Source organism: Chlorocebus sabaeus, chromosome 29, assembly GCF_047675955.1.
Source record: "Chlorocebus sabaeus isolate Y175 chromosome 29, mChlSab1.0.hap1, whole genome shotgun sequence".
In the NCBI taxonomy this organism is placed as follows: Eukaryota; Metazoa; Chordata; class Mammalia; order Primates; family Cercopithecidae; genus Chlorocebus; species Chlorocebus sabaeus.
In genome coordinates, this window is record NC_132932.1 from 15624962 (window position 1) to 15649522 (window position 24561).

Below are 24561 nucleotides of genomic sequence, written 5' to 3' on the forward strand. Positions count from 1 at the left end.
CAGTTTGTCTCATTATTTTTCAGGTATTTCAATATATTATTCTCTAGAATAGAGTATTCCATTGTCTGAGATCAAATCTAGCTTCCCTATATCATAGTGGCTATTTTTCTTCCAGCCCAGAAGTTGTTCCTTGGTAAGATAACTTTATTTTGTGAGTTTATAGATTTGGATTATAAAAATAGATCGAAACTGTTAGACTAAATTGGCCCAGACATTTTATGAGTCCACTTGGGAGAAATAGGAGTAATTCTCAAATCCATAATGAGAAAATCTATGTTTAACAAAGAAAAATTAGTTTTTAGCTGAAGGAAGTCCCCTATAAAAACATATTGTGTCACAGGGTTCCCTTCACAGTGAGCTACCAATTTTATATGTGACTCAATTGACCTAAAAGAAAACTCTGTTTTAAATGATTAGTATGTGAGGTGATGGATATGTTAATTAACTTGATTTCATCATTTTGCTATGTATACATATATCAAAACATCATGTTGTACAGTGTAAATATATACAATTTTTCTGTCAGTAACACCTTAATGCTGGAGGGGATGGCAGAAGAAAATCTGTTTTCTTTATTTCACAAGCACATCTATTGCGTAATGTATACACATTGCCCCATTATGTGAGATTTATTGGCCTAGCCTAGGATTTGGCTTTGACAACCAAAAAGGTTGCCCTTTGTGATGCCAGTCTCAAAAATGTTAAGAACGTACCCCAAGCATCTCTTTAAAAAGGATTTTGGATTTATTGACCATGAATTTATCTTGAATCTGTTTCTTTCATTTGTTCCATTTAGGGACTGATGATTTGTATTTTTTCCACTTGTATTTACATCGCATTCCTTTCTCCCTCTTTAACTCAGGGGTTACACACTCTGAATGTCTAAAATGATGAGTCAGTGAAATGGTTTGTGTGTAAGGATTCACAATAAGAGAGTGGGTGTCCCATCTACAGGGAGCAGCCATGCTCAACTTCAGCCTGAGATGAGTGTGGTTCAGTGTGGCCATGATATTTTGATTTATGGCTGGGCGTGGTGGCTCACGCCTGTAATCCCAGCACTTTGGGAGGCTGAGGCGGGCTGATCACCTGAGGTTAGGAGTTCAAGACCAGCCTGACCAACATAGTGAAACCCCGTCTCTACTAAAAATACAAAAATTAGCTGGGCATGGTGGCACACATCTGTAATCCCAGCTACTTGGGAGGCTGAGGCAGGAGAATCGCTTGAATCTGGGAGGCGGAGTTTGCAGTGAGACAAGATTGCACCATTGCACTCCAGCCTAGGCAACAGAGCAAGACTCCATCTCAAAAAAAAAAAAAAAAAAAAAATTCTGATTTTTCCCTAGAATCCTCAAGTCTGAATTTTCAAACATTGTGAATTCAATCAAAAATTTTAAAAGACACCGTGCAGAACAAAGAGGTGCCTCATGGCTTGCCAGTTTCTTTAATATGCCTCTTTTACATTTCAGAGTGTCCTTTCTAGTTTTCTGGGATTTAGTATATGAATTCACCATCTTCTGATTCTCCTCCCCCAATTGCATGACAGCTTTTATTCTTCTTTCAGCTTTTCTCTTAACACACTACAGACTATTTTTCATTATTTTTAGGTTATTATAAAGAAACGGTTCCATATACTACTTTATTTACCTTGACCCAAGGCCCACTAATGTATAATAAGTAAAACTGTAAAATCGGTCCTTTCATCTGCTGTGGTTATCAGTTGTTCTTGAGGGTGAGTGACAATTTCATGGTTGGAGGCCAACTCTTCTTCCCTTCTCTTTGCAGCCGTCATTTCACCAAGCTGATAATGTTCGGGGAACCCGCCATCACGGGCTGGTGGAGAGGCCATCCAGGAACCGCTTCCACCCCCTGCACCGAAGGTCTGGGGACAAGCCAGGGCGACAAATATCCTTTTTTACTCTTCAAAGGGTGTGTGCATTCTGAAATGTTTGAAAAGTGTTCAGGATTTATCTTCCCTGCAATTCTCCTTTGGCCTCAAAATCTTCATTTATCTGATGAAAGGAGGCAATACAAATAAATGAGTTGGAAACGAGAAATATCTCTGCAGTCAGCATTTGGAAACATCATTGTAGGTGTTTACGATAGCATCAATAAAGTTCAGTTTAACGAAATAACAACAAAAACAACCTGTAATTTAGTCCCATTGCAGGGTGTTCTGAGCATTTTCTCCAGAAACTGGCCAAGTTAAAGTTAAACCTGACTTTGAATCAGGTTAGAGAGACTTAGTTTATCTAGCAAAAATGGACATACAGATATGTGATTTATTTGTATTTCTTTTGATCTGCTGACCTGCTTTTGGAACTTACAGATGAAATTTCATATGATTTTCTATTTGTGATGTTTCAAACTCAGTAAGTGATAACTAAAATAAACCCAGAATATAGGAAAATCTCATGCAGTGATGTAGAGTCACACCAAACTCTATGCTGTTAAGTAGAAATAAAGGAAAGGAAATGGTGAATTCACCAGACAGTTTCATTTAATCAGTGCTGTTTATGGGGCGGCAGTGGTGGGTGCTGCTGTGCGACCAGCATTTTGCCGAAGGCTTTGGGGAACAGAACTGAGCTGGATTTTTTGGGAGAGGACACAGAAGTGTGCCAGGAGGGACTGTGCTCTCACTTCATTCTTCTTAGTACTCGGTCGCAGGGGTGGAGGAAGGAGAAGAAAGGCGGGGTGGGTCTCGCTGCGGAGAGCTGAATTCCTGGCAGTGATGGTAGAGCTGGCTTCACAAGCCTAGAAACCAGGAAGTGGGGGCAGGGCACTCATGTTTACTGAGCACCTACCCATGCCAGGCACTGTGATGGGCAATTTATGTGTCATTTAGTCCTCAAAAACTCACTGAGTCGTTTATTTTTTTAACCCTCATTTTCTGATGAGGAAACTTGAGTGTGTGGTGAAGTAACTTGCTCAGGATTCAGACCAGGCCCAGGTGATGGCCCAGCCTGTGCTCTACCCTCCCCATGCCACCTGCGTCCACTCGCAGTGAGGAGGACCTTGTACAAGGGAGCCAGGAGTTGTGGGGGCACCCTAGGGAAACCCCAACTTTTCTTGCCTTCAAGCTTCTTGCAGTTTTTAATCTATTTGGAGGCAAGGATAATGACCCCAGGGAATGTTTGTCTCTCCCCTTTTCCCCACCCCTAGGGACACACCACATTTGGTCCACAGAAGGACCGACTTCTGATTTTGTATATTATGTGGCTGTTATCAAGGAAAGTAAAGATGATAAATGATCTTGAGAATCTATTCTGGAGTGTGTGATAACTTTGACATTGAATGAAAAAGGCAAAAGGAAACGGAGGCAATTCATCAGCAAATTTGCACATGTCAGGATGGAGTAGTACATCAAACCATTGTCCAAATTGCCAAGAATGTTCAGGCAAAAGACTTCGAGTGTTTCTTTGCTTGATTTAACAATGTATATTTTTTTGGCCGGTCACGGTGGCTCATGCCTGTAATCCCAACACTTTGGGAGGCCGAGGCAGGCAGATCATGAGGTCAGGAGATTGAGACCATCCTGGCTAACGTGGTGAAACCCTGTCTCTACTAAAATTACAAAAAATTAGCCAGGCGTGGTGGCGGGCGCCTATAGTCCCAGGCTGAGGCAGGAGAATGGCGTGAACCTGGGAGGTGGAGTTTGCAGTGAGCTGAGATCGCGCCACTGCACTCCAGCCTGGGCAACAGAGCGAGACTCCGTCTCAAAAAAAAAAAAACAGTGTATATTTTTTCAGTTCTCAGTTCCCTCTTTCTCCTGTCAGTGCTCTCATTTCTATATATTAGTTTAAACATTATGCTATATATGTATGTGTGTATGTATATGTGGCTATCTCAGATACTTTTGAAGTACAGTCTAAATGTATAAGCATACATAAAGCTTTACTAACCAAAGTAGAGGAGGGTATTGAAGAAAAAAGAGTAGAATGTTTATTCACTTACAAAAATTATTTGTTAAGTATGTGCTAGTGGTCAGACACCGTTTTAGACATTTCAGTTCACTGTAACATTAAACAGCATGGCCCCTGACCTCAAGTTGCCCAGAGTTCAGTGGGAGAGGCTACTCAGCAAACAAGCAGCCATGGCAGGTATGGCGTCTGCAGGGAGGCAGCTCAGGGGCTGTGGGAGCATGCCAGAGGTGCAGCTTGAACCAGTCTTGGGAAACAAAGAAGGCATCCTGGGGGAAAATCTGAGGCTTGAAGGTTAAGAAGTAAGAGAATAAAGTGTTCATTCAGCAGATATTTACCGAGCCCCTTCTCTGTGCCAGGCGCTGTTCTAAGCATGGGGACCCAGTGATGAATAAGGAAGACATAGTTCCTGCTTTCTTGAGTTTACAGTCCTGTGGGAGATGACAGCAAACAGGCAATAATAAAGGAAAATGGCTTTAGATGGTAATAATTGAGATTTAAGAGAGTAAAGCAGTTGGGAGGTATGTTCCAGGCAGAGGGAAGAGAATGTAGTGCAAAGTCCCAGAAAGGGAGATGACTTCTTGTGTTCAGGGGACCCTATCTCTTATGATAGGGTATAATCTGGCACTGTATGGATCAACTTGAGAGCATAAGCAAAGCTAGTCAACTCCTAAAGGAAGGGGAAGCAAAAACCAAGTTAATATGCAGAGAAATTAAAGTTGTTAGTGTGAGTCAGATTCACTGATCGCGAACCATGTCTTTGTGGTCTCCTAAGCCCTTATATTGGGGTCCTGGGACTGGACCTCTCTTGATGCAAAGAAAGTTCTTTAGCCCAGTCTCTTGAGGAATCAAGGGTCCGTGAAATGGGATGATTTTATTTTGGTGTTAATCTATTCCAGAGAACTTAGAGGAGGAGGGCTGTGATTCCATCTTTGCTTTCGCGGCCTTCATTCTGTTAGTTGTGAAATAATTTGCCTAAAATTGTGGCCTTGCACATTTGTCTATGACTTTTTAAATGAAGTTTCATGATTTGAAAGTATAAAACACTGGCTTGAACCTTTGTTAGAACAAAAGGAAAAAATCAGAATTCTCTTATTACAGCTGTTTCTCGGCTTGGGTGTTATTTAAGACACACTGGCTTAGACATGTGTTCTAAGGGTTCACTCCTATGATAGGGTGATCTCAAATAAAATGAACATGTTTAACAAATATTCTGGCCTCCTCTCAGAGTGGGTAGCCACAGCACCCAGAGCTCTGGCACAGGAGATTCCTTCTGGAGTGGGCTTTGCTCTTGGCATGGGCGGGCACACAAGACCAAGGCACAGTTGCAGCTGGGCCCTGGCCTAGCCCCACACAGGCACAGGAGAGGCACTGCCAGGGCTTGCTCCTGGCTGGGGGCCTGGGCTTGGGCACTTGGAACAGAAGCCCTTCTGCTCTTCTGCAGCTGCGCAGTCTGTAGCAGCCCTTCTTACTCCCACTCCTCAAGGTTGGCGGATGTACTGTGTCCCAAACACCATCGCTGAACTTCTGAACTATTAACATAAATTTATAGCAAATAAAATATTTTCTCAGACTTGTGGGTAACACACTGAGAAAGAAGGAGACATGCGGAAGAAACATAGAAAATGCCTTCCTCTAAAGGAAGTCAAGAGTTCACTAGCATGGAGGGTCATGAAGAGATGCCTAAGACCTACCAGAGTTAGGACTGATTCTCCTCTCTGGGCTGGGCCTTGCTTGGATTCTTTTCATCATAATGAGAGGAAAATGTTAGGACATTGGTTTGTAGGACACTGTTTCTTTGAAGTGCATGGCCTATTACATTTGAGAAACACCATGCTCTGTATCTCCTCTTGGAGCCTGACCATATATATTAGGGCTCTGAAAAGTCCTGCAGTTAAGAAACTTCTCATCTTTAACCCAGGATTTCCAAAACTTAAGTGATCACAAAATCCAGCTTTTACCTAACACCCATCTTATCTTGAAGGACAAGGAAACATTAGTTTTTAGAATTTTAAGGGGTAAATATTCTGACTTCACAATACCACATGCAACCTATTTGCCTCTCATGTGCTGAGGGAAACAGGATGTTCTTATAAATGCAAGGACTACAAAAGATGCCACTCATATCCTCCGTTACAGTTTCACTTTAAGATGCCTTCTAGTGGGACACAGTTGGAGGTAAAGGGACAAAAGGAAGTAGAATGACAAGAAACACATGGCTGAGAAATCAGGAAGGAGCCAAATTATGGCCAGTTTTCTGTATTCAATCTGAGCCTGAAACTTGTCGTGGTGGGTGGGTTCTGTTAACCAGACTGAGTCCACTTACCCCACCAGCTGCATGGAAGGCCGCAGGCCTGCCCCACACACCGTGTCCCTGGCAGAACACAGAGTTCCAGAGCAGGAGAGAAATGACTGGCTTCCAGGCTGCCCCGAGCCCTGCCCAGGTACCCTGACCGCAAAGGGACGGGAAGCCAAGAGAAGGGAACCCTGCGCCTGCTCACCCAGCCTCAGGTCAAGCAGCACAAAGAAAGGGACAGGGGCGGGTCTTGTTTTCAGCTTCTGTGACTCAGTAACCCCACCCACTGGTAAACAGGCCAACTGGTGTCCTCTCTTATCAGCAGACGAAGAGCTGCTCCCTCCCCTTCCTTTGGGGAAGAGTAAGAACTGTTCCTTCTAATACTCCGCAGGTTGAGAGGAACAGCAGTCCCTGTGTTGATGGATTGAAGCAGTAATTCAAGGAGGAAGATTTTCCTGCACAGAACTGCAGAGGCTTGGGGAGAGAGAGAGCAGACTGGGATGACTCTGAGATCCTAACCTGAGTGTCTTGGTGGAAGGTGGCCTTACTAAATAAGATGGACTATAAGAAGAGCAACAGATTAAGGGGACAGTGATTGGTTGGATTTTTGGTAGAATTTGAGCTGTCTTTTGGCAGAGAAGTTGAATAGGCGGTTGGAAATATGCACTTGGAGTTCACAAATTAACTATTGGGAACTGGAGGTATGGATTTGTGAGTTACTGGACTGTGGGTGACAGTGGGGCCGAGAGAAGGATGGGATTGGCCAAAGCGAGCATGGAGGACGGGGGCTCTCCACCAGGAAGACAGGCACTGGCCCTGAAGCTCTTAGGAAGCGCCTCCTAAAGCCCCTGTGCCCGGAGGCTCCTGCCACCCCCTCCACCTGCTCCCACTCTACCTGGTGCCCAGTGATCCTGAGAGCATCCTGTGCCTCTCAGAGCAATGCAAGCAGGTGTGGCCTGAGGCTGTGAGGCCACAGGACCCCAGGGAACATCAGGACGGAAGGCAAAGGGGCAGAGAGGAGTGCACAGAAGGATAAGAAAAGATCCATGTGAATGTGGGGATTTCTTTTTTTAACTTTAATTTTTGTTTCCATCCATTGCAGCCACCTCTTCTTTGTTTATCTTTTTCATTATCCCTCCTCCCTGCCTTCCTTTTTTAAGTGGAAATCTTCTTGAGCCAAAGGCTTCACTAAGCTTAACTAAGGAAGCAATGGAGGAGGTGCTGATGTGGTTGTTAAAAGCCTGGTGGCCTGTGCTGCCCTTCCACTGGCACGCTGGCACCTGGCAGGGATGCCAGAAACGCTTCTTGAGTAAATGGCAAATTCAAGTTTATAAATAAGAGTGTTTCCTCTGTCTCAAGGTTGTGACTTAGGGCATGTCAGTGTTGTGGAGTAATTTAAAGCCACCTGAATGAAGTTTTCTGAAATTTTCCAGAGAACAAATAAACTTTTTCTAGATTTTCCTTGCATTAACTGTAAGTGTGTAGCATGAGTGGTTCTCTTGGGTTTTCAAATATTCACTAAATTCGATGAGATAGTAAAAATTAAGAGAGCTCAGAGGTCACATCTTTTAACTTCTGATGCCTCAACCTAATTATATTAAAAATTTCCAGGAATTTATTATATTTTCACATTGTTAATATCAGGAAGGTTACAATGCTAGCTCATACCTCAAAATTGAAATCACCAACATTTGATCATTACGTGACTATTACACCACTGCATTCTAATTTTTATTATCAGTACTATGAAATCAGAGGTATTGAGTTTAAAGATGGCAGTGTACTGAGAAAAATGGGAAACTTCTGCTTCCTGAAATTAAGTGTTTCTGAACAGAGATTCATCAAATCTGCAGAAAAGAGAAAGGCAAATAACCATAGGTTCTGAGGCTCAGTGTTTCCTCCCTAATGGCGTGGCCAGCAGAAATACTGACAGGTTTTGTCTCTCACAGGCCTTCCTATTTATCACCTTTTCCTCTCCTGCCTCCTACTGTGGTCTCGCCTCATCTGTACTTCATGTACGTTAAGCCTAATAGTGAATGTTGAAGAAATGTCTCTCTTTGGAAATTATCTGTTTCATTTTATCGATTTAAGGTCAAATTAAGACATAAGATAATGAGACTTGTCAAAGAAAACTAATACGTAGAAGATAAAACTTGCAATCCTAATGCTTCTCCTGGCAAAGAAGACATTTCCCACCAAATCAGTAAGAACTCATGAGAGCCTCCGTTTTCCTAATTCCAGATTCTGTATTTATTTGAGCTGCCCAGCCCAGGCCTGCAGGATAGGGCCCCACTCCTTCAAGGCTCCTGTTTCCTCCTGAGCCCGAGCCAATGATACCTTCTCTTATAGCCTCCATCCTTCTTCCCAGAACACTCCAGGTACTATTTTCTATTTTCTGGGGGCATTTGGCGTAGTTCACTGTTTCCTGAGAAGCAGCATAGCTTAGCGGAGAGCTCTCAGGCTTTGGTGTCAGTGAGTTGTGGGTTTGACCCCGATCCACCAGGCCTGCTATCTGATCTCAGCTCTTCTAGAACTGAGCCTCAGTTTCTTCAGCTATAAAATGGGGGAAATAGCTGCCTCTCAGGATTAAGATTAAATAAAGTGTGAACTCAGCACAGGCCTGGCACACAGTAGGTGCTTAGATATCTGTTTTCACATTTCTGTCTTAATGTGTAGCTTGTATCTTCTTTATTATTTCCACCTTAAGAAATAAAGGTTTGGGATGAAAAGTATTATTGGTAACTGCAGAATGTATATTTCATCCAATCAGTGATCCAGGAGACAAAAGGAATGGGCTTGGTTTGGGTGAGTGTTAAGGAGGCAACGTTCCACATAGGAGGAGAGAAAGGGGAAATGGCATTAGCAAAGGCAGAGGGGCAGGAAAATACAGGCTGTGTTTGTGGAACTCAGACAGCTGAAGGGAAGACAAGAGCAGAAGAGGCCATTGTCCCCAAATTGTGGAGGACCACAATTACTAAGCTAGTAAGTTTTGATTTTGCCTTTTAGGCTGAACAAAATCATTGAAGATTTCTTACCAAAATAATATGATTAACAGTGTCTTCAGAAGGCTATTGTGTGTGAACAGTTAACTAAACGAATGAAAACAACGCCTCTCTGCTCGGTGTGTAGTGCAGCATCCCATTTCTGTCTCCATGCGTCCGGAATATGCTCCAAGCCATGCTAGACCCAGTGAACAACACAACATTGATAAGACAGTGCCCCCAATAACACTGGAAAGTTTACGTTTCTTCACACATCTAATGCGCCTCTTTTTTGGTTATAAATACCAGGAACCCACCTTAACTGAAAAACAGAAAATGTATTGGCATATGTCACTGGAAGTCCAAGGGCTAGATCCAAGGAGTCATGTAATACCATTGAGACCTACCTCTGAGGTACCACTTCTGAGATGACTTCAGGCATAACAGATAGGCTTTCTCCAAGGGGAGACCCCCAGGTTCAGAAGGCCCTTGGGCTCACCAGCCCTATTGGGGCACTCCTTTTTTTCCACTCAAAAGCACTCTCCTTGGTTCTGTTTGCATCATGAACCTATCCCCGAGCCAAACACTTTCCAGGGGGTAAAGTACCTAGACTAGAATCCTGGGCCTGGGTTCCTCATGTGTGGCACAGAGGGAATGGCAACATTACCAGGTTTGGAGCGAGAGTGGAGACAGTTCCTGAAAACAGAAGGTGCCAGGCAGGCAAAACATAATAAACACCCCACAAAAAATCATGCAAAGAAAACACTGGTTAGAAGACAGCGGAATAGGCTGTCCTTGAGGAGGGGTGATAAGAGAAAGCATGAAGGAAGAGCTGTCAGGTACAGGGATAAAGAGCCAAAAACTCAGTTGTTTTAACTGTCCGTGAGTCCACCTTGCTAATTCTCCTTAAACTTTCCATTAATTTGTATTTTTCCTTTATTAAAAATTCTACTTTGATGGTAGTGCTTTTGGAGCCAATTATTCCTCACAGCCTCTGGATGAGAGTTGGCCAAGGTAAGCAAGCCATACTTTAAAAGATATGATGGGCATGTGTTACTTTTAGATAATTTCACTTTATGCACTTTGAATGTTGTTTGGAAATTGCTAATATAAAGCATAGAATCCTGTTTTCTCTTATAACATTTAATTTCAGTGGGCGGATCACTTGAGACCAGGAGTTTTGAGGCTGTAGTATGCGATGATGGGGCCTGTGAATAGCTACTGCACTCCAGCCTGGGCAGCATAGCAAGATGCCATCTCTTAAAAACAAAAACAAAAACAAAAACAAAAAACACCTTATTGACTGGGCACGGTGGCTCACGCCTGTAATCCCTGTACTTTGGGATGCTTAGGCGGGTGGATCACGAGGTCAGGAGATTGAGACCATCCTGGCCAACATGATGAAACCCCGTCTCTACTAAAAATACAAAAATCAGCTGGGCATGAGGACGTGTGCCTGTAATCCCAGCTACTTGGGAGGCTGAAGCTGGAGAATTGCTTGAACCAGAGAGTCGGAGGTTGCAGTGAGCTGAGATCACGCCACAGCACTCCAGCCTGGTAACAGAGTGAGACTCCATCTCAAAAAACAAAAACAAACAAACATCTAAGCATTTCCAATGGTAGGCTTATACGAAAGTCTAAAATGAAAAGTTATTTAAAGAAATCTAGATCTTCATATGTAAAACCAAATAGAAACACATTTGGAATATGTTTACCAGCAGAATACTCAGATATGGCATTCTTATGTTTGAGACTTAGAAAAATAAGCATTTTTTCTCAGAATGTCTTAGTAAGCTGCTGAAAAGGACAAAAGACTCTTAAAATGGTAATTTGCACAGTGTATTTGATTTAAGGTCTCTTTGAGTATTTTTGTACCCAATACAGAGGGTAACAGAAAATAGAATTAACTGAGAAAAAGCCCCTGCAGCATCTGTTGTGTGCCTGGTATCATTTTCAGATCACCAAGTCAGATTTAGGAGGCGTTTAAAATGTGTGTATCAAAAATATTTAGCTCTCCGGATTGAAGTCTACTCTCCATCCATTCTCTGGGCAAATACTGACTGAGCACTTACTGTGTATAATATAGTCTGGGTCTGGGGAAGGAAATAAAGATGGGTAAAAGTGGGTCCCCACCTCAGGTAGGTTTTCCGCCACCCTCAAGAATCGTGGGATCCAGGGTTATAGAATAAATACAATATTTTATTACATCAGTAAAAGGCATCTCCAAACTGATATTTTTCTTTTATGTATCCAAGAAATGTCTTCTGCTTTTCAGAGCACCAGGATTGGCTAGACTTAATATTTTCATACCCTGGGCAACTGTAACAATTCTCTTCCTCTTCATGGCCGTTGGTAGGGGAATAAAAAATTTTTGCATCCAAGATTGCCAAGGCTCCCCCTATATGTATACTGAACTCCTCATCTGCCCAGCTAGCTAATCCTGTTCCTTATGGGTTTGTAGTAGTTTTTATACTGGAAATCAAAGATCACAGGACTGGAAGGATCATTGAGTCTTACCTCATTTTAACAATGATGAGTAAAATGAGCAAGGTGTGCGGTATTTTTAAGTGACTTGCAGAGCAAGGTGAGTAGAAGAGCCAGTTCTCAAATGCAAGTGCTGAGGCCCTCCTTTGCTGTCGTGGATTGACTTCTTTTCCTTTTATGTTGTTCTGGTTTTTAAAGGCAGCAGCCTCCTTGGAAAGACGAAAAGCATCCTGGGTTCAGGCTGACATCTGCACTTAACAGGTACATGGGTTGTTTCCTGGTAGGAGTAGATTTTAAAGCAGTTTAACCGTCCTGATATTTTTTACATAGCAGCCAGTTGCCAGAGTGTGTTTATGTAAGCTGTGTTGATACATATTCAAAACAAAACCCACCATTTTTTGAGTGTCTACAGGGGGCAGTATAGAGCACACGAGGTCTGGAATGAGACTACCAGGGTTTGCGTCTTACTGTATGACCTTGAGCAGATTTTTAAACTTCCGATTGCCTCAGTTTACTCATTTGAAAAATGGAGATAATGGTACCTATATCATGGGTTGGTTGTGAGGGTTGAACAAGATAAGACCTGGGAAGCACACGTGCTGAATAAACATCAGCTATTATCATGATCACTTTGGGCCAGACTCTAGGATTAAGAGTTCCACCTCAGTCATTTTTTTCAATCCTGACAACACCCTACAAGAATGAGTATTATTTTCCATTCTAAAAGGTTAACTGACTTGTTTAAGGGCTTTAGCTAATAGGTGAAGGACTAGGATTGAGAAAAAAAAAAAAAAAGCAACTGAGCACAGTGGCTCGCAACTGTAGTCCCAACACTTTGGGAGGCTGAGGCCAGAGGATCACGTGAGCCCAGCAGTTGGAGGCCAGCCTGGGCAAGATGGTGAGACCCTGTCTCTATGAAAAAAAAAAAAGGGGGGACGTGGTGGCACATGCCTGTGGTTCCAGCTACTCAGAAGGCTGAGGTGGGGAGAATCACCTGATCCCAAGGAGGCTGAGGCTGCAGTGAGCCCTGTTTACGCCATTGCACTCCAGCCTGGGCAACAGAGACGCTGTCTCAAAATAAAAAGGAAACCTGATGAATGGTGCAAAATTTTAAATATTTTTTTATTTTATTTTATTATTATTTTTTTGAGACAGTCTCGCTGTCTCAAAACAGAAGTGTTGTAAAAGGCCTGTGGTGCCCATCCTCAGCTTCACTCATTATCAGCATTTTGCCAGTCTCTCCAAACCTACCTCCCATCCCAATCACATGATTGGCTAGATATAGTATCGTACCTGGAAATATCTCCAGCAGTGTAAGGCCAGCGAGAACCTTTTTTAAAAAACATAACCACAATGCCGCTATTACACTTAACAAAATTAAAAATAACTCCTTAATATAATTTAATGCCCAGTCTGTATTTAGATTTTCCCACTTGGCTCTGCATTTATTTGATATTCTCTCAAGTCTCTGAATCTAGGCTGGAATCTGAACCCAGGTCTCTCTGATCTCAGCAGCCATGCTCCTTCTGTTGCACTACGGGTTCTGCCCTTGTCTGCCTCTTCCCTCCTCTGAAGCCACGTCGCTTCATAGCCACCTGAGGCTGTCACTGGACTGAACCACAAAGAAGCACTGTAGGCTAATGAAGTTGCTTACCGGTTCTTTTTATGGCCAACAGTTTGACCTTATGATGAGATAAATAAATAATCATCTCTTGCAACCAAAGCTGTGTAGACATTGAAGCTATCTGGGAGAATTTCAGAAATTTGCTATACATTAGTGGCTTCAACATTTTCTCTTAGGACCACTTTACAGTCTTAAAAGACACAGAGGCCTGGTGCAGTGGCTCATGCCTGTAATTCCAGCACTTTGGGAGGCCAAGGCAGGCGAATCACCTGAGGTCAGGAGTTCAAGACCAGCCTGGTCAACATGGTGAAACCCCATTTCTACTAAAAATACGGAAATTAGCCAGGTGTGGTAGCGGGTGCCTGTAATCCCAGCTATTTGAGAGGCTGAGGCAGGAGAATCGCTTGAACCCGGGAGGCGGAGGTTGCAGTGAGCACCACTGCACTGCAGCCCAGGCGACCAAAGCGAAATTTCATCTCAAAAGTAATACTGATAAAATAAAATAGGCTGGGTGCAGTGGCTCATGCCTGTAATCCCAGCACTTTGATAGGCTGAGGCAGGTGGATCACCTGAGGTCGGGAGTTCGAGACCAGCCTGGCCATCACGGTGAAACCCTGTCTCTACTAAAAATAGAAAAGTTAGCTGGGCGTGGTGACGCATGGCTATAATCCCAGCTACTCGGGAGGCTGAGGGAGAAGAATTTCTTGGACGCGGGAGGTGGAGGTTGCAGTGAGCTGAGATCGCGCCACTGCACTCCAGCCTGGGCAACAAAGCGAGACTGTCTCAAAAAAATAACAATACAATAAAATAAATTAAATAAACCCTCAAAGAGTATTTGTTTACATGAGAATATCTATTGATATTAGAAATTAAATTGAGAGATTTTTTAAAGATACGAGTGAATTAAAAAATAAATTAATAACCCATTATACATTAACGTAAATTATATCTTTTTGAAAAGAAACACAAAAAAAGTTTTGAAAATAGTGGCAATGTTCACCTTTTGCAAATCCCTCCAAGGCAGCTGGGTTGTCTGCTCCCGTGCTTAGCGGTGGGGGCATCACACCTCACATGGCTGCTGGGGAAGCCCGCCGTGCTTGGGAGAGGCAAGAATGAAAAACAGAGGGCACTTTACTGTCATTTTGAGAGTAGGCTTGACCTCACCTGCTTCCTGGAAGGGTTTTGCGAACCCCTGCTCTAAGTGACCCTTTACTTAGGAACAGCTGCTCTCAGGTGGAGAAAACCTAGTACAGCCACAGGCTAAACTGGCCACAGCTGGCTTCTGAGCTGGGAAGAATAGGGGCTGTTAGACGGAAGCCATGCATCCGAGGCCCGCCTTGTCGAACTCGATCGCCATGCTGTCAGCTTCAGCATATGAGGCAGAATGAGTCTAAATTAAAATATTCTGGAGTGTGGGTGATCCTCAGAGGCTGTTATTGATATAAAGAACTTCAGGTAGGTCCTAACCCCTTATTTGATGGATGATTACAAATCAGTTATTCTTGCCTTCTTTCCTGTTGGTAATATTCAACAAAGACTATTGCATTTTCACTAAGGAAAATGGATTTTCAGCCAGACTCTCTCCTCCCCCTCCTTAGGACCAATTCTGATTCTGCTCTTCACACGAGTGCTCTGAGCACCAAGCCCCAGGACCCCTATGGAGGAGGGGGCCAGTCGGCCTGGCCTGCCCCATACATGGGTAAGACACACAGGCCACTGCTGACAGCAGCTGTGCTTGCTCATTCTGTCCTAGGGCCGGAGGGAAAGAGAAGCTGAAGTGGTGTTTGCACTTCCCGGTTCGGTGGTCTTAGAGAGGCGGCTCGTGGCAGGGAAGCGTGTGTGTCCGTGATGCAGTCAGGGTGGAGGGAGCTCCCGGCATCCCCTGCCTCTGCCCTGCTCCCTCCACAGCACGCTCTCCCTGTTGGCGTCTCTTGGCCCTCTTCTGGGCACCCGTCATCTTCCAATAACTTCCTAACTGGTCTCCTGATTTCCAGTCTCACATCCCTTCAATCCAGTTTTATGTTAGGTTCCCCAAGAGTCCTCTTTCCCCACCCAGGATCTGAACAAACTGAGAAATAAAACCAGAAGTGACAGACAGAGCTAGATATCACCTTTACTACTAATAAGACCAGGTTGGAGGAAGTGACTGTCTCTGTAGGTCAGTGGGCCTGTTGAGACTGAACCCCAGCGTGAGGCTGACTCCCCCTGAGTGTCCGGCAGCACTGGCCAGTGTGGTCCCCTGGGAGGAGGGGTCAGGCAAGCCTAGGGGAGGGAAGGGTGGAGCAGAGGCCTGCTGCCTGAGGGAAGGCATGCCCTTGAGAAGGGGAAGAGGAGACCAGACTGGAACTGTGCGTCATCTGCTCAGTTGCCCCCCCGGCCAGTGTGAGTAAGGGGGTGGAGAGAGGCCAGGAGTAACCCGGAGTGGGGAAGAGGCCCACTCATGCCATCTCACAGCTCTGCTTCCAGAGTGAACCCAAACCTGATCATCTTGCTCTCCCACTTAAAATCCTCAATGCCACCCCTCACCTTCAGGAGAAAGAGCCCAGATCTTCTTTGGAATGACATGAGCCCCAAGGCCTGGCCCATGTCTGCCTCTCTCCCTTTTCTCTCTGCTCCCCCGCCTCACACCCAAGGTAGCCATGTGAACCACTTTGGGTTCTACTGGTGTGTCTTCCTGTTCTGTCTCTTCCTCTTGCACTCACTCCTGGCCTTCCTGGCCAACCTCAGCTCGTGTGTGTACTCATGTCTGTGGAGCCGTCCTTGACCTTCCTCCCTCTCAGCTCAGAGTTACCGTGTCCTTCTGACATCCCAGACTGCTCTCTTAGCACCTGTAATACTTGGCTGCTTTTTTATGTGAACATGCATCTCTTTCTCTGCGTCAGTGTAGATTTCTTGAAGGCAGCATCTTAATGGTCTTGTTCTCTCCAGCCCCTAGCACAGTGCCCAGCACAGAGGAGCCCGTACTGATGGAGAAGTGTGAAGAATCACACACTGGCTCACATGTGCACAGCATTTGCCAAAATACCCTCTCGGTGCTGGTACCTGACCTGTACATGAAGTGAGGCTGGTCATTCAGACACATTTCAAGTCTACCTTTCTGGGGTTTATAATCTAGAAAGAACAATGGTCTTGAATTATCCATTCCATATGCAGACTGACTCTTGCCCAGAAATTTTCAGGGCCCTGTATTTGTTCTTGAAACAGGAATAAATACATCTTTAGCCAAGAAACCAGCTTTTCTGGTTTTCTTTGCTTTTTGGAGAGTTTAAAGCCTAAATGGCCTGTGTTCCTTCTAGGAGAACATTCATGATCTTATTTCTTTGTATATAGCAGGGACAGGATTGAATAATAATTGTTGATATATTTGTGCTATTGGTGCAATTTGGAGAAGACTACATTTGCTTAAATGATTGCTTGTAAACTATGAGAGCTTTCAGAATTGGTTAGGGACATCTACCCATGCTTCCATACATGGGAATATGAAAGTTGGCAGTGATGTTGAAATTGATGTTGGAATTGGATATGGGTCCACTGCTCACTGCTTAGAGGAGCAGGGTGTGTGGGAAGAGGGATTAGTTTAGTTTCAGGATAGGTAGAGATGGGAGTATGTAAACAAAGCCTAAAAAAAGCAGAAGCTGTAATCAGTGGGGGCGCCTGTGAGCACAGCAGGATCCTAATCTCCATGGACTCGAAGCCAGCTAGACAGACAGATTTTTACCCTGGAGCCCCTGCATTTCTGCCTCTGCCATTCCTTTCATTTACACTGCCCTCTGCAAAGTTTATGCTTCTCTAGAAAGGGCCAAAGGCCTAGAGAAGCAAGGGAATCACAGGTAATTCAAGTGAGGATTTTTTGATGCTTGCATGCCAAGAAAAAGAAAGTAACTAAAGAAAGCAATTACCTGGGTTGAAGTATTCATGCTGAGCGATGCAGCCTCTGAGAGAAGAGATGAGATGTATCAGAAAGGGTAAGTGAGGATGGAATAAGAAAAGCAAAGGAATGTAACATTGGTCCAGGTAGACGGAGCAATGAGAAAAACAGGAAGAAAGAAAGAAATCCTGGAGCAGGGTTCCTGCGTTGACTTGAGAATCGTGATGGTCTCTCCTTTTCAAATCAGCAGCAGTTAGAAATGGTTGGGCTACAATATTTGAAAACCATGGAGGGTGGGCTGGCCTCCAGCTCAGATGTCTGAACTGTGTGCATGCTCCTGCAGTTGCCTTGCAAGTATAGCAGAACTCAGAAACACATCCTAATATGGATGTGTTTACATGGGAAAGCCAGTGTTTAAAATATTATTCAAGTCTCCAAGGATGGAAATTATTTCTGGAGAATTATATTTGTTGGTGGGAGCTATTTTAAATAGTTTCATGTATTTTCCTCCTGTATTTCATTAAAGTTTTTCATTTTCTTTCCTTTTGGATTTTAAAAATACCAACTAGCTTTGCAAAAAGGTATTTCTTATAGGACCAACCAAATAAAGATTTAAAAAGTGATGGGAAAATATAATTGAAGCCCAGAACTGGGTTCTATGTTAGAAGCAATAGTAACTGTTCTTTCCCTGGGAATCTCTGCTGAGCAGAATGATGTAGCCACACTTTTTTGTTATTGTTGTTGTTGTTGCTGTTGCTGTGAGCCGATGACGAGAGCATCTGCTCATAGCTTAACTACATGAGCAGTGAGCTATGATACATTCATGAGTGGGGATTTGTGTCACAAGAAAACAAAGCCTGATACATGTTGAGTAATTTTCATAATGGCTATTGAGTTGCATGACAATTAGGCATAAATGACAAGCAGTTGGTATAAATGACAGAAATAAATTTTTATGGAGCCAAACAAGATTTTTATAATTTATCTCTTTTTGTTTAATTATTCAGACTCTATAAAGAGGGAATGTTGGTCATTTCCCTGGCAGCATGTACAGCTGAATGACCATTGCACACATACACGCAGATAGGGAAGCACAGGACTCTCTGGGACACATGCCCTGTCCCATAGCCTAGAACTGTCCCCTAACACCCCTCCTATCCTCGGGCTTGTGGAGGAGGGGCTGGGGTGGTCCTCTTCCTTTTAGGGAGCAGTCTAGAGCTAAGGAGAGAAGAGTGTGTAATAGTTGTCTTCTCTGCATCCCGGGCTGTAGATGCTGAATATTGCCATCTTTGGGGACCACAGTACTCAACTCCTTAGGGTGGAGGGGGCTTGGCATGCCTCGGACCCAGTGACCTTTCACCTACCAATAAACTTTGACCTGCAGAGTTAAGGAGAAGGTTTACAATGCAAATAACCTTGAAAGATGTAAGCCTGTTAATTGCATGGATTGGACAGGGGTACAGTGGCAGGTACAAGCATCCCAGATCTGAAGAGGAGCAAAAAGAGTTTCACCCGGGGACAGGAGGGCCCAGAGCGGGGAGGCTGAAACACCAGAGGCCTCCTTTAGGACACTGGTTAAGGGGTCTTCCCCTTGCCTTCCCTTCTACTTAGCAAATCAGGGCTGTGTGAGGAATTATTTTAGATTTGCCAGGCATGGGAGCACACAGAAGGAACATGGTCTCGGTTCCCTTAGTTAGAAGAGACCAGCCCTTGGTGACTCTGAGGCTGTGAGGTTTCCTGGAACACAGATGCAGCCTTGGTCATCGCTGTCCCATCCCTGTGGGACTGATAAAATGAGTGTTCTGTTTCCAGATAGCCAGTCACAACTCATTCCTTTTTTTTTTTAACCCTTTATTTGTAGTGCCATCTTGTGGGTTTTTAATTTAGTAGTAAAAATCCAGGCTTGGATATTTTGATGATATGTTAGCTTGGTGCCAGTGTATCAGTCATTGCCACCACCATGCTTCTGGTCACCGCAGCCGAAACCCTGAGAGTTTCATCTAATTACTCCCATTCCCATGCCCCCACGCCCATTCAGTAGCCGAGTCCTGTTCATTTTATCCCCGCAGCATGTCTCAAATCTGCCTCTGGTTTTCTGTCCTCACTGCCAGCATCCTACTTGGTTCCTGTTTGCCTTGGACTATTGCATTGGTTTTCTCCTCAGCCTCCAAGCCTTAATAAGGCTTTCTCCTTTCAATCCACTTCCTACTCTGCTGCAAGAGCAGTCTCTGAAGCTTAGCTCTGATCATGTCACTTCTCTAACCGAAACCTTCCGTCCCCCACATCCTGCCAAATGACCAGCAGCCTCCTCCAGTCCAGCCCATCTCCGAGTCCTCCCACCATGTGCTGCAGCCACATTCTTCCATCTTCCTTCTCCTTCTTTTCCTTCCCCAACCACCCCCCACTCCTCCTCCTCCGCTGCTGCTACCGCCGCTGCCGCCACCTCCTTCTCCTCGCACTGAGCATCCCCTTCAGCTTCGCTTCCAGTTGTCTAAATCTTCCAGGTACTACAGCAAATTGGTTAGGGACATGAATGTTCTGAAGACACACAGGCCAGAGTTCTAGTCCCAGAACTTACTAGCAGTGTGATCTTGGGGATGATAATAGCGCCTACCTCACAGAGTTGCTGTGGGGATCACATGAGATCACCTGTATAAAGTGCCTGGCACATAGTAAGTGAACCGTCAGGTTGGTTGTTGGTTATCCTCTTCTTCATCATTATCCTTCAATGAATGATGCCTCAGGTACCACCTCCTCCATGAAGCCTTCCTTCTGTTCCAGTCTGAGGAGAGCATGCACTAATGGGGCTGTCACATGGGGTGTCTGCCAGCCACTCAGGCAGTTTCACATAGTAACCCTCAGTTGAGTCCTCCTGTTTCAGGGACTGGTCAGCCTTAGTAATTAAACCTCGAGTGATTGGTGTCTTGATGATGAAGAGATGCTTCAACACGCCATACCAGATTACTATGTAAAAACCAGTTTTAAATTTTTAACAGGATAGTTACTTTTTAGTGATCAGAATGAAGTTCCCTGCCCTTTCTTAATATGAGGGTCTCAGGAAAGCCAGAATAGGAATCCGAAGCTCCTGTCCTTTTGACGGTGCTGGTTGTAGAGCCACAGCTTTTCTCTCTCCACATCTCAGTGTTCGCCTATTCCCACTGCCTGTCTTTAGATGGGTTAAATGGCTGATTAAGTAAGAATGGGCCAAAGGGCTGGGCGTGGTGGCTCACACCTGTAATCCTAGCACTTTGGGAGGCCGAGGCGGGTGGATCAAGAGGACAGGAGATCGAGACCATCCTGACCAACACTGTGAAACCCCATCTCTACTAAAAAAAAAAATACAAAAAATTAGATGGGCATAGTGGTGGGAGCCTATAGTCCCAGCTACTCAGGAGGCTGAAGCAGGAGAATGGTGTGAACCCGGGAGGCGGAGCTTGCAGTGAGCCGAGATCGTGCCATTGCACTCGAGCCTGGGCCACAGAGCTAGACTCTATCTCAGAAAAAAAAAAAAAAAGAATGGGCCAAGGACCTTCTGCAATAGTCTCCTGAGACAATGATTAAAAATGTAGGCCAGGCGCGGCAGCTTACACCTGTAATCCCAGCACTTTGGGAGGCTGACGCTGGCAGATTACCTGAGGTCAGGAGGTTGAGACCAGCCTGGCTATCACGGTGAAACCCCATCTCTACCAAAAAATACAAAAATTAGCCGGGCCTGCTGGTACGTGCCTGTAATCCCAGCTACTGGGGAGGCCGAGGCAGGAGAATTACTTGAACCCTGGAGGTAGAGGTTGCAGTGAGCCAAGATCATGCCACTGCACTCCAGCCTGGGTGACAAAGTGAGACTCTGTCTCAGGAAAAATAAAAAAATTTTAAATATGTAGATTCCTTGGCTGATTCTCACACCTTCTGAATCAAAATCTTTGAGGGTTGGCCCAATCTGCATTTTAGCAGGCTTACCCAAGGTCTCTTTATGTGCTCTAAAATAAAGCTTTCAATCGCTTACTTACATTCTGGTTCTATGGGCCTGAAAGAAATTCTGTGTTTGTGTGTCTGCTTAATTCATCGGCTTCTTTGTACTCCTGGGGACTCTTCGTGTTGCCCCGCCCCTGGGCTCTGTTAAAATTTTGTATCTTCTATCTGTGTTACAGAATGTGCTACTGTGTTACCGTGATCTGTCTTCTCACCTACACTGTATCACCCAGCCCCACCTAGCACTTAATGTAGAAACTTATTAAATATGGGTTGAGTGAATGGTTATTAGACATTTCATTTAAATTGTATAGACTAATCAGGTTAACCTGTAGGTTAACCTTAGCCAAAAACTTATCTAAAATGTAAGTAAGCTATACTTAAATGCTTAGAACTTAATAATATATCCTGATTCTATACTGAAAACTTATTTGGTATATTTGATTGCTCTTAGGGGAATGCTAAGATATTACATTCTTGGCACGGTTCTTTAGTTTTAGCTTATAGCAATAGGAAATACTATACTTTGTCATCTGCGGTATAATTTATGGATTAAAAATACTTCATTCAGCCAGAGCTTATTCCAAGTCAAAGTTTTAAAACTTTGTGAATAGCTGTCTCATGTACCCTTTAAATTAACTTAGACTCCAGATAAATTTTATTCTTAAAATAACTTCACTGCGTGAGAAATATATATAATAGCATACAGCATGGAACTTCGGATTTGTTCCTGTAGACACCCATGGTAAGTATCAAACAGTGATGCAGGCTTTTTGAGTTACCTGCTCCTACCCCCATGATAAAGCATTTGGAAGAGAATTTCCATCTATACTTCTTTACTTTGTGGTTTGAATAGAGATTCTCAGGTTCTGTAAAAATTGTTCTTTCAGGACAGAGACAGTAAGAAAATTTAAGACACAATTTTAAAGGAAAAAAAAAGGAAACAAATTTAGTTTCAAATTAGCTATGCCTATTTTTAGTATAAATGATAAAGCACCTTAAATGAAAATCAGTGTATCAAAAGTGCCTTAGAATTTTCAAAATTCTATTTCAAATTATAAAGAGTTACTAATTCATAAATTCATGAAAATGAAAGTACCACATAAAAGCGTTTTCTTTTTTTCTTTTTCCTTTTCCAGTAGGTTTCTGTGATGGTGAGAATAATGGACATGGGGAAGGTATGAACTTATTTTACCTACCTATATCGGAGTGGGATGCTGAGTAGTGGATATAACCTTTCAATAGCTTTACTAATAAATATTCATGTTTTCAGGACTCCCCAGATGCTGACAACTGCTGATTGGCTTACTTTTCAGAGAGCCTTTAGAAAATTAAGGCTAGCCATGTTCAAGGCCAGGAGAAAGGAAATGTGTGGTTGCATTACAAAGGTTCCTTTTTATCTAGGTCCCCACAGTCATAAGGTTGAGCAAGGAAGCAAAAGTTGTAATCACACGAAAATATGAATGAATTGGCCTGGCACGGTGGCTCATGCCTGTAATCCTAGCAGTTTGGGAGGCTGAGGCAGGTGGATCACTTGAGGTCAGGAGTTTGAGACCAGCCTGGCCAACATGGTGAAACCCTGTGTCTACTAAAAATACAAAAATTAGCCAGGTGTGGTGGCACGTGCCTGTGGTCCCAGATACCCGTGAGGCTGAGGCAGGAGAATCGCTTGAATCTGGGAAGTGGAGCTTGCAGTGAGTCGAGATCGCGCCACTGCGCTCCATCCTGGCGACCAAGTGAGACTCTGTCTCAAAAAAAAAAAAAAAAAAAAAGAATGAGTTGATCACTTAAACAATTAGTTATTCCAGTAGTCTCTGCCCATTTAGAAAGTCTTCGTTGACAGATATAAATAAACAATGCCAGGAAAATGCATATTAGTTGTGAAATGAAAATGCAAACCTTACACAAGATGCTGAGTTTCGTAAAGCCAAATAAAACAGTGTTGGAGATCTATGGAAATGACACTCAAAGCCATTGACAAATGAGGGTCCGACACAGTTCATTTATTTACTTAGTACCAGGCATTGTTTTCTTTTCTCTAAATCTTTATAATCTGGAATTTAATTTTTACAATCTAAAAAATAAACAACTAAATTAGGTTTATATGTCACAGAGGTGAGACTCATGGGGGACCTGATAAATGAGGAGCATCTTGCAAGAGGCACAGCTCTCTGTCATCACCCTGCATGCTCCTTTTCTGGGCAAGCTCTTTTAGGCCATGAATAAAATCACAAAAAGTTAAAACATCAATAAACATCTAATCCATTAGAACAGAAATTAGTAAATGGCTTCAAGGTTGATTGCATTCCTTCAATGCTTCGAAGAATTCTGACAAATCTTGGATATGAGAAGGGACTAAAAGCAATGAACTCTAAGAAAACAGTCCCCATTAAGGCACTGGAGTCTGCCCCAACCATGTTCTTACAACCAACCTCTTTGGAGAAGTAGCCTTGAGCTGTGTGATGCCACCTCACTCAGTCCTTCAAACTTTTCCCAACATCTGACAGTACCTTTCAGGGCAATTTTTTTTTTTTTTTTTTTTTTTTTTTGAGACGGAGTCTCGCTCTGTCACCAGGCTGGAGTGCAGTGGCATTACCTCGGCTCACTGCAACCTCCGCCTCCTGGGTTCAAGCGATTCTCTTGCCTCAGCCTCCCGAGTAGCTGGGACTACAGATGCCCGCCACCACGCCCGGCTCATTTTTTGTGTGTGTTTTTAGTAGAGAAGGAGTTTCGCCACGTTGGCCAGGCTGGTCTCGAACTCCTGACCTCAGATGATCTGCCCACTTCCGCTTCCCAAAGTGCTGAGATTGCAGGCATGAGCTACCACACCCAGCCTTTCTGGGCAAATTTTATTCTTGACCTCTCATTGTATTGGTTTATGAAGGCCCTCAAAGCCCATTTTCCTTGTTTCCTAGTTTGCTGAGAGTCAGTCACCTGTAGCGTCAGCATTTACCAGACACTGTTTTAAGCACCCACCAGTAGAGAAGAAAACCAAGGCTCTGCCCTCATGGAACTTACATTTCTGAAGCAGTTTATATTAATGATTAAGTCAGATAACATTTGAAGAAAATCAACAAGGGTGTTGACAAAATATGCTCTTCAAAAGAGAGTGATGTGAATATCGGGATTAAGAGAGACATCTGGGGGCATTGACGAAGCCTGGCCTGGTGTAGCAGAAATGACTGCTGTCCTGGTGGTATTGGGCAGGTTGCCTGAAGGGCATTGTATCCTCCCCTTACCATGCTGTCTAATAAGTTAGACTCCTACCCATACTTAAGTCATTTTAGAAGTCACAATTGCATTTATATCCTCAGTTTTATTAAATACAAGATAAACTTATTTTAGAGTTTTTGTTTCAAACTCTTCTCTCAATATTTACTAGGAAAGTTTGGGCCCTGTTTCGTGTGACTTCTTTCTGGGGT

At 43.8% G+C, this 24561-nt stretch overlaps 1 protein-coding gene across 6 annotated transcripts in view; it reads left to right on the plus strand.

Annotated features, from left to right (window-relative positions):
• Positions 1 to 24561, plus strand: part of CRTC3 (CREB regulated transcription coactivator 3) — a 118219-nt gene that overhangs the window by 64861 nt on the left and 28797 nt on the right. For 3 of the 6 annotated variants that reach the window (XM_007990461.3, XM_007990464.3, XM_007990462.3), the window contains exons 3-7: positions 1783 to 1902; positions 10147 to 10208; positions 11877 to 11939; positions 14901 to 15001; positions 22279 to 22317. In XM_007990461.3, coding sequence (XP_007988652.2) covers positions 1783 to 1902; positions 10147 to 10208; positions 11877 to 11939; positions 14901 to 15001; positions 22279 to 22317 — 385 coding nt within the window. The remainder of the gene's footprint in view (positions 1 to 1782; positions 1903 to 10146; positions 10209 to 11876; positions 11940 to 14900; positions 15002 to 22278; positions 22318 to 24561) is intronic. The other 3 variants (XM_007990463.3, XM_007990466.3, XM_007990465.3) reach the window with 1 other exon arrangement.